The sequence below is a fragment of the Electrophorus electricus genome, chromosome 20, assembly GCF_041902795.1.
Source record: "Electrophorus electricus isolate QZ-2024a chromosome 20, ASM4190279v1, whole genome shotgun sequence".
In the NCBI taxonomy this organism is placed as follows: Eukaryota; Metazoa; Chordata; class Actinopteri; order Gymnotiformes; family Gymnotidae; genus Electrophorus; species Electrophorus electricus.
The window spans coordinates 2,657,182-2,673,782 of NC_137516.1; the positions used below are offsets into that span (position 1 = coordinate 2,657,182).

General features: G+C 46.4%; 1 protein-coding gene across 1 annotated transcript; it reads right to left on the reverse strand.

The window, feature by feature from the left end:
* Nucleotides 1-4,430: 4,430 nt before the first annotated feature.
* Nucleotides 4,431-12,770, reverse strand: klhl22 (kelch-like family member 22). The gene is made up of 8 exons (XM_027027254.3): nucleotides 12,614-12,770; nucleotides 11,389-11,697; nucleotides 10,968-11,133; nucleotides 9,220-9,531; nucleotides 8,428-8,837; nucleotides 7,561-7,753; nucleotides 7,221-7,454; nucleotides 4,431-6,894 (listed from the first exon to the last, which is right to left on the reverse strand). Exons 2-8 carry the CDS (start codon nucleotides 11,598-11,600, stop codon nucleotides 6,547-6,549), a joined length of 1,875 nt encoding a protein of 624 aa, XP_026883055.2. The 5' UTR covers nucleotides 11,601-11,697; nucleotides 12,614-12,770; the 3' UTR covers nucleotides 4,431-6,546.
* Nucleotides 12,771-16,601: the final 3,831 nt, after the last annotated feature.

Sequence of the window (16,601 nt, forward strand, 5' to 3'; positions counted from 1 at the left end):
TAGTTCTGGGGGGGCGTTGCGTTTTTACCAAAGCAGGTCGTAGCACTGAAAGACGCTTAAGCACCGTGACAGTGGGGGAGGGAGAGATGCTTTCACATCTGAGTAGAGCAGGCAGACACTGATGGCTGCCCTGTCCTGCAGCTCAGGCGCTAATCACTCCCATAAAGTGGGAGTGTGTGTGTGTGTGTGTGTGTGTGTGTGTGTGAGTGAGTGTCTCAGATTGTCTCCTGAATAACTGCAAAAGAAAATCTTTGTGCATACAGACAGTTACTTTCTCTGAAACGCGCACAATCAGCCATAGCTTACTCTCAAAATCATTTTTAAAATTTTAGTTTTTATTTTATTTACTATTTAATTGATTGTTTTATTGTAGGTTTTTTTTTTTTTTTTAGCTTGGTCAGCTTTTGTAGGAATACATGAAACGGGCGTGAGACGATCCAGACGTGGACTGCGTGTGTAAGGGAGAGAATTAATAGTTAGTTTGAAAAGAGTGAAATGCAATCTTGGGTAGCTTTTAAAATATTTTTAAAAATTTAATTACTTTTACTTTTTTTGTGCACTTGGTGTATGTAGAGTTGTTCCACTAGACTAGACTACAGCAAACAAAACCCTGAGACTTGCATTAACAAGGCCAAGAGCACCACTTGGGCTGGACTGGCCTGAACAAACCTCCTCTCTTAAGATGCAGGTGACGCTCCTAAAAGCCCATCCCAGAATCAGCCAGCGCTACGGTGTCACCTCTAGGGTTAGGAGGTCAGTGACGCATCTGATAAGGGCGATGGCGTGTCCTGGTGAAGTCACACCGTTACACAAACGCAAGGGTGCGAATTCTGGTGTGATAACCAGTGGGATCTACGTCCTTATCTGAGCTTGGAAGCAGGGCGGAGTCGAGCAGTGCGGTGGTGGAGTAAAGAGACCGTTGGGTGGAGCGCCGTGCCGTCCAGCGGAGGCCCTTTTCCTTGAGCGTGTCCGGCCAGGGTGTCTACAGTTAAACCTCGTGGGCGGTGCGAGGGAGAAACTTGAGGCGAAGTTTAAATTGCATTTGCTGCCGTATCGCTAGCAGACTGAGAACACAACTAATTTACAAGGGGAGATTTCAGTACAAGGGATCAGCTGACGGGAGAATAAGACAAGAGAAAGACCACAGGATTTTGTGTGTGTGCGCGAGTGTGAGATTAAATCAAATGTTTGCAAAAGAAAGCAAAGCAGGTGAGAACCCATGTTATCACTTTTGAGGAATTCTACTACTTTATTAGGCACACGTATTTTAAAAGAATGTTTTTAAGGTGTAGTTACAATTACATACTGCAGCTCATCCAGTGCCGGTTGCCTTCTACCCCATTTCTCACAGGACAGTTCCGGACTAGAGGATCACTGCTGATTGGGTATTTTTTTGCAAAAGGCAACACATCAGTGAGACTGACAGTGGTAGCAAATGCAGTATTAGAACATCAGGTGCAGCTGTATTGATGTTTTCACATGTGAGAGTGTCACTGGTGGGTTTAGACTGGACTGCCAACCCACAAAATCCAGCCAACAGCATCCCGTGGTCAGAAACTGATTGTTGATAAAGTCCGAGGACGGCTAACATGACTGTGCCTTGCTGCAGTCTCTAAATTGTACATCTACGAGGGGTCCCGGCATTTCTAAAACAGGTGACGTGTGTGTGTGTGTGTGTGTGTGTGTGTGTGTGTGTGTGTGTGTGTGTGTAGGAACTGTAAAATACTAAAAGGTCTGAAGGCTGGAGAGGAATATGGTTAATACACACCTCTTCAGGTCCACCGTCAACTTTGAAGTCCATTTGTCATCCGCAGCCCAGACGCACCAGTGTGCTGCCCTTCCGATGCCTTTCCGGTCGGGCTCTACAGGCAGATGGGGGGCCCATGCTGGGGTGCAGGTACAGATGTCGTCTGTCATGGAATCGCTGGGGGACTTTTCAAGTGCAGAGTAGTCTCCCCAGGGTTCCCTTAACTAGCCCTTCACACTCCTGCTCTAATGACCTGCCTCTCGCTCCAGGAACCCCAGTACACACACACACACACACACACACACACCCAAATGAGGCAGCATTTGGACACACAGTTCACCCTGGCTTTTAATTTTGCACGTGAAACATCTCAAACCATGTAATTGCTCCCAAGACACTGATAAAGTGAAGTATCTAAACGGAGACCCTAAGCGCTCCTCTGGGTTGTTACACACGCACACCAGGCCGGGATAATGGAGCTAAAGAGGCTTAAAACGGCGTAACACATCCAGCTGGAGAGATGGCAAACGAGGGCTGTGTTAATGTGGCCAGTAGAGAACTCTAAAGTCAGTCGGATCCCGTCAGCTCCTCTCACACTTGCCCGTCCCCCCTTAGCTTCTTTTCTTCCTATTTTTTACTGTATTATGATTCCAGGTATGTAGTTTTTATTATTATTATTATTATTATACTATACTAATGCTGATTTCTTCACAGAATGCCTCTATCTGAGTACATTTTCTCAGTAAAAGCAGTCCTCTAACACGTACAGGTCAATAAAAGTTAAACATCAACACTAGGGGGTTGTTTTATATGACCAAAGATCAAATATTTTCCCCATGTAGTATGAAGGCAGTGGGTAGCTCTGTAGTTACTTGACTTGTAATCAGAAGGTTGCCAGATTACCACTGTTGGGCCCCTGAGCAAGACCCTTAACCCTCAATTACTCAAGTTGTGTTCAGTCACAATTGTAAATCGCTTTGGATAAAAGTGTCAGCCAAATGCAATAAATGTAAATTCTTTAAGTAATACTTTTTTTTTTTCAGTGTTTCAGCTCCATAACCAGCAACACTGAATAAACGCCAAGCGGTCATGGAACCTGCAGCTATCATCAGGGAGAAGCACCCATGTAAACAGTGATGACCGTGCATCTTCTGTTAGTTCTGGAAACCTCAGCAGATGTTAAAGTTCCAATTAGACCTGCTGGAGACCAGTGCAGGGGACTTCGTGACAATCAGCATGACATATCTGGAAAACCTGACGCTCTCCAGGATGAATATGTCCAGCAAAAGACACAAGAAAAGTACACCAGGTGGAAAATCTCAGAAAATCTACCAAGCTCATCCAGGTAACAGCCACCAGTCCTGTTATGGACATGCGGCTGTTGGGGATAAATTATCTGATAACTGCAGACAGATGCAACAACCTCTCGCACCTTGTTAGATTAGAAGATCTTGTCCAGTTCCTGACTGAGGCCATTGTGGAAAAGGGAGTTTCTTCCAAACCAGCATAAGCCGATGCCAGGAGGTGGATTTTCCACCACTACGGAAGTTTGTTCCAGCAGGTGGGAACTTCGACCTAACTTTGAGGCAGTGGAGTGGGACGGCATGCGTGCCGTGGTTTCAGGTTACCAACCAGTTCTCATTTACAGAAGCGACACCAATGAGATGTTACTGCTGATCCATTTTGTGTGAAAATACTCTCAAGTACAGAGGATATCACAGAAGTTGTGCAATAGCATGAGAGAGAATCTCCACAGCTTTCACACCTTAACAGGTGGTGATACCAAAGCTTTGTTCACTGGCCATGGAAAGAAAAAAAAATGCGCAAAAATATCAGTTGCATTCTACGTTGGACATTGATGTAGGCCATGACAGAATTCTCACACCAGTGGAGGTTGTCTGTCACCTATATAGCATCTCACAACAGCCAAGCATTGACACGAAACACTACCCAGCTACACGTATACACAATACACACACTACCCAGCTACACGTATACACTATACACACACACACTACCCAGCTACACATATACACTATACACACACACTACCCAGCTACACGTATACACTATACACACACACTACCCAGCTACACGTATACACTATACACACACTACCCAGCTACATGTACACACACTACACACACACACACACTACCCAACTACATGTACACACTATACACACACACTACCCAGCTACATGTACACACTACACACACTGTACAACAGCTCTGTTTAAGTATCATTAATCTAATGAATGTAAAGTCTGTAGGCATTTCATGAACATTCAACGCGAGGACATTGTACCATACTGAGTTAAAGCCGCCACTAAGTTTTCCCCATTTTGTTCACATAATCTAATAAATTGTTCTTGTTTGTAAAATTCTTAATAGAAACAATTCCATTAAGTGTATAACCAGTGAAATGCCAATTACTTCACAGGTTACTGGCAATAAAAGTTATGAAAATAATGTTTTGAAAAATGGCACAGAATTTAATACTCGAACATGAAATACATATTCTATAACCTAAAGTCTCACTTCTACCTGAAAACAATCAGGAAGAGTAAAATTGTTCTCCACCTGTTATTTTTGACATCGTATAAACAATCTAGTCGTGATACTTATCACCTATTAGCATGAAAATGTCTTCACAGCTAAAGAAAAACCATTATTCAGTGGAATTCTCCTTTAAAAAAAAGACCTTTAATATTGCAAACAGGTAAAATGATCACAATTAGAACAAACGTGCTGTCGGTTACACGAAGAAAAAGAAAGAAAATGAAACAATATGATTGTCCTTTCCAATACAATACTCTCATTTAGGTATTTAAACCCCCGAGCTACATGAAAATAAATGTTCTGCAACAGTATTTAGAACAATATTTATACTCAGGCTTCTCACACCACGCCAGTTCCACATTGCATAAGCACGACTCTCCCTGGTCGTCTTGCCAACAACCAGCAGGCAAACAGTCAGATTAAAGTAAGATCTAGCTGTACATGTGCTGATTGTGATGTTGAGAAGGTCCAAACCAAATAAACACCAATCCATGAGTCTGATCATCGCAAGGAAATGACGAGAGACCTTCGCCTAAATACTTTAGTCATTTTGTTCTGTATTCAAACATGTCATTCAGTGCTTAAGACTTGATTTGCAATCAGGCAAACAGTGTTGTTACCTCCTGTACACGTTCTGTCACAACCCCTACTCTCCGTCCTGGAATAAGCCACCAAACCACATCTCACATCTGTGAACATTCAGTTTGAGCTGTCTGAGCAGATGTGGACTGTTTCTTTAAAGCCCTTGTGAGGGAAAATGCTTAATGCTTGCTTAAAGGAGGAAGTAAGGAATATGTGAATAGAGACGTGATGGAGTATGACAGTTATCGCTTAGCTGTTGCTGGGCAGGAGTGCAGCAGCAGGGAGTAACAACTTGTTTTTAGCAGGAAAGAATGTTCAAGAACGGTTGGGAGGTCTGGCAGCTGGAGTCACGAGATTAGCTCATGAGAGAACAGCGGGGAATGGTGGGGGTATAGTCATGTGAGAGAGAAGTTTGAGGCTTCTCTCCCTCGATGCATAAGGGACAGAACCAATAAAGCTCGCTCATCTGCACATCTGGCTCGAGTCCTATTGATTTTTCCTCCACAGCCCTAAGGTGAATTTTCCGCTAAAAGCAACTCGCCGCACGCAGTACTCAGTTTTTTTGGTTCTGTTCCTGAAGGTCTTAGGAGGACATTTGTTAATAACTGCACTGGGAGTGCTGGAAGCCACAATCCCAGTAAGATCACCTCTCCTGGCCATTCAGAGTTTGGCAGGCAATGGCAAAGGTACAGTGACCCATGCGCTTCTGTTAATGTGCAGCGATAGCAACGTTATCGTGATGGCCTGCAATGGGCAAGACCGATGGCACGCTGTGGAGAAAAAAATTAGAAGAAAGGAACACAAAAAGATGGCACGTCCACGCACCGCAAAAGGGGGTTCTGCTCGTGTTGCTCGGGAATCACACCCTCAACGTTCCTCACAATCAAGCTGTTTACGCTTCGTTTGCCGTTAAAAGATTCCGATGTTTTTGTTTTTCTTTGCTTTTGGCAGCGCTAAGTGGAATGGGCCAAGGTCAGAAGGTCGCCAGGCCCGAGGGATCGCTGGAAGCTTGGAAGGGTGACGGGAGGCTGAAAGTGAAGTCCACCCTTAGCGTACCACTGTCTGAACACAACCTGAACTTTCAGTGTCCGCTACAAATGGGTCAATCACTTGCCCGTGGAACCTCACGGCGTTACTGGTGCATGCGTCACTGTGTGTGTATCGTTCCCAACAGTTTGCTTACAGCAGGTGTTTAAACGAGTTCAGTAGCACGGAATGTGTGAGGAAAATGGTTTGTGCACACGCAAAAGCAGTGGTGTGTGTAAACTCATTAAAACTGTTCAAAGTGATGCGCAAGCATATACACGCAAGACAAGTGTTGATGTAATTACAAACAGTGCTGTGGACCCCCCCCCCCCAAAAAAAGGTGCTAAATACAGATGCAGATTAAAGTGCTGGTCATGACCCTTCTTCCTTAAACATAATCTCCCCCACTGACGCAGCACCCAAAGGCAGACACTCAGGCAGAGCAGAACTGACCAACGATCTAAACGCCCGTCAGATTTGGGCATTGCACTGCAAGCACATGCACAGGCGTAAAAAGGTCTTGGTCACGCCCCATCGTGGGCTGGACGTTGGTGAGAGAGTGGCACGTTTGTTGATCCCTGAAATAGAGCCCACCTAACACCCCCCACCCCCCACCCCAAAATATCGCCTTCACCCATCCTCGCTGGAGTCGTCCGAGTTGTCCCAGTCCACGGTGGTACGGCGCTGAGATTTGGCTCTGTGCCCGGCCGGCCCCGCCCGGGCCAAGGTAGCCCGGGGAACCAGCGCCACGCATGCCGCCAGGCCCGACACACGCTCCAGCAGGGCGGGCCCGCTGGACCAGGCGTCCTCCTCGGGGTCGTACACGTGTACGTAGCGCATGCGGCAGCCTTTGTCGTGGGAGCGGCCGCCCACCACGTAGATGCGGCCGTCCAGAACAGCCATGCCCGGCTCCCCATGCCCCGCCGGGAGCGGGCTCACCACGGACCACAAGTCCGCCTCGGGGTTATAGCTCGCCACCTGCACGCGCGCGCACACACACACACACACACGTGAGCACTAAGCTCCAACAGCTTCATGAGATTGCAGGTTTATTCACTCATATAGTGAAAATATCAATTTACACAATAAAAGAACATATTAATATCTGCTGATAAGGAAAAGAAACTGTACAATTTAATCTGTTCAATAATGTTTTGCTAGGACATTTAAACTGTCTGCAGTCGGTTTACCATATAACCAGGCATTTGTAAAGCCAAAGCCATGCGTTTTACTTTTAAATTCTGACTGGCTCTCCAAGATGTCACTCAGAGCTTAAACGTGGGTCAGAGCCTGTCCTGACTCACCTTGAGCACGTCACGTCTGTATCCGCAGCCATCGTTGCTGCCGCCGATGACGTAGGCGCGTCCGGCGTGGGCCGCCATGCCGTGCCAGGCACGCTCCACGGGGCCGTTGGCACGCTCACTCCAGCGGCCCTCCGCGGGGTCGTAGCAGAAGGTCTCCTTCAGGTAGGCCATGCCGCGCCGGCCGCACGCCACGTAGATCCTCCCATCCACCACTGCGCCTGCGTGGGCGTACACCTGGAGGGGGAGGGGCAGCCAGTCAGGTCACCTGACACGCAAGCCAAACCCCACTCGGATTGAAAAAACAAAACAAAGCCATCCCTGCAACTGTGGGTGGAGCTACCTCTCGCCGGAGCGGCGCCACATACTCCCAGGTGTTGGTGCGCGGGTCGTAGCGCTCGACGCAGTCCAGCTCGGTGCTGTAGTCGCGGCCGCCGATGGCGTAGATGTGGTCGCCCAGCACACACACGCAGTGGTCCGCGTGCTGCTGCTGCAACGGCTTGATGTTACACCAGGCGTTGTGGCGAGGGTCGTACCTGTAAGCACCCCACACACACACACACCCACATCATATGTGTTGAGTCAAAACAGGTGAGCATTACAGCACCAACCCGGAACTGTTTTTAGGCAGATTCAAGTATATTCTTAGTGATTTATTTTACAAATAAAACTGGGTTTGCCAATAACTGAACTAAGTCAAATAAAAGCAGTTTTGATTGTTATTCACAACCAAAACTATCATATACAAAACATAATTTTTTAAAAATGTTTTTATGTTTTACATTAAGATCGTGCATGCCTGACTATGAAACTGTGTGCGTGTGTGTGGTTTGTCTTTAATTACTCTTTGGAGTGGCAGTACTCACTGTGACCAGAATGTCACAGAACTGCTGCTACATGTAGTGAATGTCACAAACTGCAGCGGTCTTGGGCTGACATGCTGCTGGCATAAGTCTGATCTAAATGAATGACGCTGAACGCCTGAAATTTCAGAACGCACTTCAGGAACCTCTGGACACTGCACACAATGGACAATGCGCATTTCTTAGATTGTGAAGAGCGCAGACTTATTGAGTTGTGTCGTGATACCACGACACAGATGCCAATTACCCCCACCCCAAAAACCCCAAACACCACAACTCTTCACGTCTAATCCCGAGCTCGTCATTCTTCCACGCCCCAGACGGAGTCGACGCACCCGCACGCTCACCTCCAGCAGTGGGCTTCGGCACGGAAGCTGCTGGTGTTCTTGTCTCCGCCCACCAGGTACACAAAGTTGTTGAGGACAGCGACGCCCATGTTGGACATGCGGGGGCCCCGCTCGGCGCCCAGGACCCGCCACTGCTCCCAGGAGCCGTGCAGGGCCTGGAAGCGCTCCTCACAGTCGGCCAGCACGGCCGACGCATACATGCCTCCGAATCCCAGAATACAGTGGGAGGTGGCGCGCGGCTGGGTGAGCGGGCTCTGCATGACGGGCTGCCACAGCTCCTGGCTCTGGTAGCGCAGCGCGGCGGAGACGGCATCACGCAGAGGGCACGGCGCCAGGTCCCTCAGGAGCTGCTGCAACCTCAGCTTCTCCATCAGGCAGAAGCGCACGGCCTCCAGCATCGGCACAGGCACCTGACCACACCAGCACACAGCACGTCACGGCAATTCCACCCAAACACCTGTTACAGGTCTATTACGCACCTAGGTAACCGAGGTCCACGAAAGAGGAACTTTGGACAAACATTTAAAAGAACGCCTTCTTTCTCAAAACACAAGTGGAAGTACAGTTCTCTGTGTGCCACTTAACCAGTCTTGTCTGGCCTATTAAACTGCAGTTTCCTGTGAGGCCTGTTTCAAAAGAATTGGAAGCAAATAAATATATTTGTGTTATTTTTCAATGCTCTTGTCCAGAAAATCCCTTTATCAGCACGCATTCCCTAGGAATCGAACACATGACTCTACCAGGTGAGACATCTGCCACACAGACGTCTGCAGGTGCAATGCAAAGCCTCACCTGAAGGCAAGCCTCGTCCTTCTCCACCTGCTCGGGGCTGAAGTGGTAATGCAGGGCGGCATCCAGCACCTCGCTCTCCGAGCTCACCTCCAGCTCGTCGCTGGACAGCACTCGCAGCACCTTCTCGGCGGGCAGCTGCCGGTAGACGGCCGTGCGCGAGAAGGTCCGGATGTTCTTCAGGAGGTACGAGCGCACCTTCTCCCCCAGCTGCTCGAGTCCGTAGGAGTCGGCCAGCTTCTCCACCTCCAGGAGGTTGTCGTCGTCCAGCCAGGAGAACAGGAAATCACAGCAGAAGCCAATCACATCGTGGAACTGAGGGGCCAGCCAGGAGCAAAGAAAGGAGAAGATCACAGTCCAAAACCACGGAGGTCAGGTAAAATAGGCTACACTAGAAACTGTCCTGGTGGGTGTGTGTGTGTATAGGATGGTGCTCTGTCCTGGTGTGTGTGTGTGTGTATAGGATGGTGCTCTGTCCTGGTGTGTGTGTGTGTGTGTGTGTGTGTGTATAGGATGGTGCTCTGTCCTGGTGTGTGTGTGTGTGTGTGTGTGTGTGTGTGTGTATAGGATGGTGCTCTGTCCTGGTGTGTGTGTGTGTGTGTATAGGATGGTGCTCTGTCCTGGTGTGTGTGTGTGTGTGTGTGTGTGTGTGTGTGTGTGTGTGTGTGTGTGTGTGTGTGTGTGTGTGTGTGTGTATAGGATGGTGCTCTGTCCTGGGTGTTGTCCTCGTCCCCTTACTGTGCCTGACACAGTCCCCCAGGGGACGTTGAATTCCAGTTGAGAGTACACTGTGTGTGTGTGTCTGTCCCAGGGGACTGTGCTTTCCAGTTGAGAGCATGCTGTGTACAACTGGCTGCTGCTGCTGCTGCTTCTGGATGTAAAAGCTGTGTATTGATTGTAAAGTGTCCCTGGGTTCTTAGAGGGGTGATAAATAAATGTAACTACATTCATTTGTCCACACAGCACATGGGGGCCAGAACTGGGTCATTTGCTGTCTAGGGCAGCTCAGTCCCAAACGTAGCCGACTTAACAGAATGAGCTAAGGCTGTATGCTAACGTAACCCATGCCTAATTACTGCAGCACTAATCATGCTAGTCATTAGAATCTATGAAGCCAAACCGAGTTAGGCTATTATGAGGCTGTTGAATAGCTCGTCCTATCATGAAATTCCTTGTAAACCTTAACCGGTTAACCGGTTATCTTAAAATCCAGTCCATTCATAATTTGTGTTGCGTTAGCTCATGCCCTGGTCCTGGATATCTGTTCACGTACAGTCGGTAAAGTAAAGATACGTTAGTAGCTAAGTTATTGTACTGGAAGTCAGTACAATAACAAAATGTTGTTTCCTCACTGAAACGTGGAGCTTTGTGTTCATGAAGTTAAGTTATGCCTCAGTGTTGTTTTATATTGCTGTACTAATAAAATAAATAAACAAGCAAACAAACAAAAAACAATACTAAAAGATTTGCAGCTTTTCATTTACAAACTGATTGAATTTGAATACATTTTGAATAAATTAATTATTTGTTGATGAATGTATATGAAGATCTGATTAGTAAATTGATTGTTTATTTCAGCTCTAATCTCAACAATATTGCTAGTTTTTATATTTAATTTCCCCCCTATATTAAAAGCCAACTGTCCCCTTTATGTGCTCCTGGCATTTTTAAAGCACTGGGAGCAACTCAACACACCCTGAGATTCCAAGACGTTGGGCCCGGGGTACATGAGACTAGCATGCGGGTCTGACCTGCAGGAGCGTGGCCGCACACAACACCTCCTGCACCGTGTCCAGGTCCAGCTCCAGCTCTGATGTGTAGATGAAGTCTAGGAGCTTGGTCATGGCTGTGAACGTGACACCATGGATGGGGATCTCAGTCTCCTGCATCTCCCGCAACCCCCCAGCGAACATACCTCTGGAAGTGCCGGGAAAGGGTCTGTGAGTGGTGAAACCTCCAAAACAGCCACCAGATAGACTCTCCACACAGGATTAATTCACCTTAGCTTTATGGCATAATTTAAGTAAACCTAAAAATCCATTTCCACCAAGTCACAATCAAACAGATTAAAATGACACTAATAACAAACTCTAATAGCAGCTTTCTATGGGCCTTTGGACAGGCTTGTTCCCGGTCAATATTCTTCGTTGTCTTGAGTGGAGGGCAGCTGACCTGAAGTAGTCGCAGGAGGCAGCTAGAAGGACACGGTGAGCTTGAATGGGCCTGTTCTCCACCAGCAGCACCACGTCAAACAGAATCCCGCCGTGGCGGAGAGCCAGCAGCCCGTCTAACAGCAGCTGTGAGCGGCTGCTGCTGCGATACGTCTGCCTGGTGCTGGGCTGCTCGGGCCTTCCAGCCGGGCCAGGGTCCACCTTGTCAGCCATCTCAGCGCCTCAGGAACTAAGAGTTGTTTCTTGCTGACCACATCACCAGAGGTCCTGCGATGTGCGCCGTTTCATATTACCCAGAAAGGGCAGAGGGCTTGCAGATAGAAAAACAAACAAACAAACAAACAAAAACATTAATACAGTTAAATACAATTCAATGCATCCATTTACCTGCATTTATGCATTTTATATATTGACTGGATCTAAAATAATAGGCAACATAATGCAGGAAATCACAACAAAAACAAGAACACAAAATAATCACTAACAAAACAACAACAACAAAAACAAACAGAAAAAACAACACAAAAACAACAACAAAGTTAATTTCCCTGACGGGAACAATAAAGATCTTGTACAGAAAGCTCTTAAAATACTACACACAATTGCGGAGCGCTCTAAAAATATCCCATCACATTTTATGTGGCAAAACGTTAAAACGGACGTCGGGTAACCTCTTTAAATGCTTCTTAATCGTGTATTAACCACGAGTCACCGCTCAGCAAAAGGTTTTAAACTGGTAACAAATGACCAACCCTTTGCTGGTTCCGGAAGGAAACTACAAGCGTCTGCACTAAGGTTAGCTATCCCTCATCTTGACGTAAACACATCGCCTTTCTTCTGGCTGAGCCGCGGAGGTGAAGATGGTTTTTCTAACAGTCCTGACGCTTCTCCACGCTTCTCCAACCTTGGACTGGCGCTGCTGTCATTTCGTGTGGCTTGTCGGAGCAACTGGCTAGCTAACGAGCTAACTAGTTTAGTTTCGCTTATCTTATCCAAGTTTAGCTTAGCTTATTTTAGCTTAGCATAGTTTATCTTGGCTTAGCTTATCTTATTTGAGCTTAGTTCAGTTTATTTTAGCTTCTCTTAGCTGAGCTTGCTGGGCTTATTTTATTTGAGCTTAGTTGAGTTTATTTTAGCTTAGTTGAGCTGAACACACTCTCTGGCTAGCAGGCTAGCAGGCTAACGCCATCTCTGCGTGTCGCACTGGCATATTGAATCAACTTTACCGAAAATGGCACATGAGATCCCTGCCGCGCACACGAAGTCATCCGTTAATAAGGAGAGGCGACGTCTCGGGTGAAGGTAATGTCTGCAGGGAGAGCTGTCCCAGTGTCTGCCACCTTGGCTTGGCTGAGCAATGTTTACTTTTTGACTCCCCAGCCGACTGTGTGTATATGTGTGTTCAGCACTGAGGTCATCACACCCAAACACTCCCTTCCTGTTATCTGCAGTCGTGGGTTAAGGTATTCTCTTTTTTAAAAGCGGGTGTAGATGTAGACTATAATAAATGCTTCAGCTTAGAATATTAAAATGCCAATTTGAATTTTGAAGCAGTAGGATCATGCATTTGCAGATATAAGTCACAGATGTGTAGGTTAATAGATAGATACCTAGTTATTAAGAGATCTTTCTGTAAACAAAACTACTGCTACTTTATCATAACTACAAGATTTTTTTAAATTCAAGACGCGCTTTAGGCTCTATTATAATTATTTTTTCTCGTGCTACGCAGCAAAGAGGCACTTCTTCATTTTGTCCAACAGAGGTCGCCCTTCTTCTTCTTTTGTTAACAACAGACCTCACGTAGTATATTTACATTTGCACCTGCATATCAATCTGTAGCGCATGACAGTGTGCTCTCTGGCAACACGAGCCCTTGGTTTCGCAAACCTAAGAAAACTCATTTATTTTAAAACACATTTTGTTTATGAAACAAGCACAAGAGTTTTCCTAAAGAAATATCTAGCCCAATACTTATAAGCTTTGCATTCAGGCCGAAGTCTTAATTCCAGGTGACCAGCTGTAAGTACAGGTCCATTTAAAAAAAAAAAAAAAAAAAGATAGTCCAGTTTTATAGTATTTCAGTTTGCCAATTGCATTTGCATTGATCTTAAAGCCATTTCAAGCAATTGATGTGATTATTTGCTATACCTCTCTTCTGCTGCCCGGGTCTCTGTGCTTTTATTAGCTCATAACTAATGGGGCATGTCGCCCCTATCAACCGAATGCCTCCTCAGACCTGCTGTAAAAGCTGACACAGCCTATGTCCCGTCTTAATGACAGGTGGCCAATCAATAGGGGCCAGACAGAATGGAGCTGCAAAAACAGGTCCGGTGAAAAGGACGTTTTATAGTGATTTGTGTCAGCAAGACAACCATTAAATGGCTTTCCATTTACCCGTACGCAGCGTTTGTCTTTTGTGATCTTCACTGTTTCACCCGCCTGCGCAGACCTCGTGTCTGTGTTTTGCATTGCCCAATGTCTCCACTAAGCCACGTTTCGTTCCGCCCGGTTGTAGTCGGCACGCTCTAGAGCACGCGCTTTTGTTTCCGCTGTCACGGACGCTCACCGGGACAGGACCGGATCTGCATGAACCGTCTCCTCAAATTATGGTTTCGCTTCCGCTCGCTGAATTTCAGAGTAATTTGTCACTAACTTTTTTTCTTCTTTTGATCTTCAGGCCTCACGGGCTCTTTCTCGACGCTTCACTCGCAATAACTTTGACTCCTAATTATATCCGAAGATGATTATCTAGACCTCTACCGGTTCTTACCCGGCGACAAAAGTGAGGAGCTCATGAAAGCAGCTATCGGTCCCCATACAATCACCTATCAAAGCAAACAGTCTCAGCCGATCTGTAAACACAGCCGGGATTTATCTCCGTTTTTCTCCCTCTTTGTGAGCTGTCAAATGGCCCTTTTTAAAGGAGAATGAGGTCGACGTAGCGCACAAAGACGACGGTGCGTCGCGTAATGAGTTTTTACACAGATAAGCGTCGCTCTATTCCGCTCCACGTTAATGACCCAAGGGCTCATTGAATTAGCGCTGTCCATGGAGATTCGGCTCATAAAGACGGATGGAAAAGAAGCAAAAGAGCAGGTTCACCGGTAGGCTATCAGCAGTGTCCGACGTGTTCCTCCGACTGCATGTGCGAGGTACCCCCGTAGGGTCGTTATTCAGTGGCAATCACCCTGCCAGATTGGCAACTTGAATATGCAACGTTGGTTTTGTCTGGCTCCCTAGCAGCTATTGAATCATAACCGTGATTAGTATGCAGAAGCCTTTCCAGAGTGTCTGTTTTCCTCTTTAATTAAAGTACGATAGGTAGCTGGCGGCTCGTGTTTCAACAACCGCAGTTGGGATAAACTTGCGCCATGGCCTCGAGACGCGCGCGGGTAAGTAGCGCTCCCTTTAAACTATTTTTCTTTCTTCTGTAATGACACGAATGCCGCACTGGCACTCTCACTAGAAGTCTATTCAGAAACTCTATTTAATTTTCTTTTGGCCAAGTCTGTTCCTCCCGACTACTCCCTCGCATTGCGTCAGTAGGGGAAGGGGTGGGTGCTCCTGTCCCCTCTGCTGCACTTCATACGTTTGTCTTCAGGATTTGTCATCGGCTGACTGAGCAGCGAGGACGTAGCAACAAGTGTGACAGACGAGGACCATAACACTGTGTCCCTTTTCTCCGAAGCCCCCTGTCTAACACCAGACGCAGCCGAGCGCCAGGCTTTCTATCAGATGACCTCCATAAAGTGTCACATGAAACTCAACAAAGCTTTTGTTGGGGATTAAATTACTTGTTTATAGTCATTTATTGCTTCTATTTACTAGACAAGTAATTCGGGCTGTTATCAGCTTTCCATTATTCTAACGCAGTCACTGGTTGCTAAGGGCCAGTCTCTCACTCTCTGCAGCCTCATGAAATTGGTCGTTAGCAGAGGGAGAGTTTGCTCAGCAGCAAGCCTGAATAAAGCGTGAAGGGCGTCATACACGTAAAGCTAACCCGGAGTCTGCCGCCCGCCCTGCTACTGCGACAACACACACACACACACACACACACACACACACCCCAGCAGCAGCAGCAGCGAAACACGCAGGGTGTCTGAGCGCCGCCACTCCGGAAGGGGTGGCGTTGCTTCCGTGGTTCATCGGAAAACACGGCTGGGTTTTCTACCATCACTGCCGTTACTCCCGGCCCTCCTGCTTCGACACCATAGAGTGACCAGCGAGACCTAAGACTTTAAACAAAAGAGGAGTTAATAATAAGATGCGTCATACACGTTTAAACTTGTCCAGTGATATTTACAGTGCAGGATTTAATTGTAATGTACTTTTATGTCTGCAGTATAGTTCAAAAGACTTTAAAATTCAGTTAATGACTTGTATGAAATTAATAAATAATTTGGCAATGTTAAATTTGGATCATTAAACAATCTGTGTCAGTGTAGCTCATTTGAAGTTCCTAAATGTTTTTTCAAAAGACCAAGTCAGTTTTAGAGCTGTTCCAAGTGTGAACGGTATGGCAGTGTTTAACTGTTATCAGTGGGTCACATAGACCTCTAAACATTCACTTCCAAAGGCTAGCTTTATCAGCCCACTGGACTCTCAGATACAACAACGATGAAAAGGATTGTCATCGTTACTGAAAAATGTAATTAATAGTTATCTGCTTTCTTTGGGTAAGTCTAAAGTTATTACAGGAGAAGTTAGGGCATGAAGGTCTGGTAAGTGTGTGTGTGTGTGTGTGTCTGTGTGTGTGTGTGTCTGTGTGTGTGAGAGAGAGAGTGTGTGTTTATGTAAAGAGAAAACATTGTTCAACAAGCTGTTAAAAATATTAGAACCAGTTTAGTCTTATTTAGTTTAGTAAGAAGGAACTAAACGTGTGTGTGTGTGTGTCTGTATTTCCAATCTCAGTATAATTTGGTGCAGTGGGGTTAAACTCACACATTTGAATTACTGATGTCTCCAACCTTTAGGCACCTCAAAATATGTTTGTGCTTCTGAAGGACCATCTATAAAACATAAAAAAAAAACAGAGAAATGATCTGTTTTAATGCGTAATGGGATTATCAGTGCATGCTTGTCTGCTGCTCGGAACAATATGGACTGCTGTACCAGAGCAGGAATGGTTTTAGATTAAACTATGCCCACCCTGGTTCCAAATACTCTACGCAGACATCGAAGGTGTTTGGTTTGTCTCGATATGAGGCGACA

What these genes read in the sequence shown, in the direction of transcription:
- klhl22 (XM_027027254.3), bottom strand. Translation starts at nt 11,600, where the DNA reads ATGGCTGACAAGGTGGACCCTGGCCCGGCTGGAAGGCCCGAGCAGCCC. An exon ending in GTGCGGCCACGCTCCTGCAG is followed by an intron (nt 9,532 to 10,967) that starts GTCAGACCCGCA and finishes CTGGCCCCTCAG; the next exon opens with TTCCACGATGTGATTGGCTT. An exon ending in AGGACGAGGCTTGCCTTCAG is followed by an intron (nt 8,838 to 9,219) that starts GTGAGGCTTTGC and finishes TGGTGTGGTCAG; the next exon opens with GTGCCTGTGCCGATGCTGGA.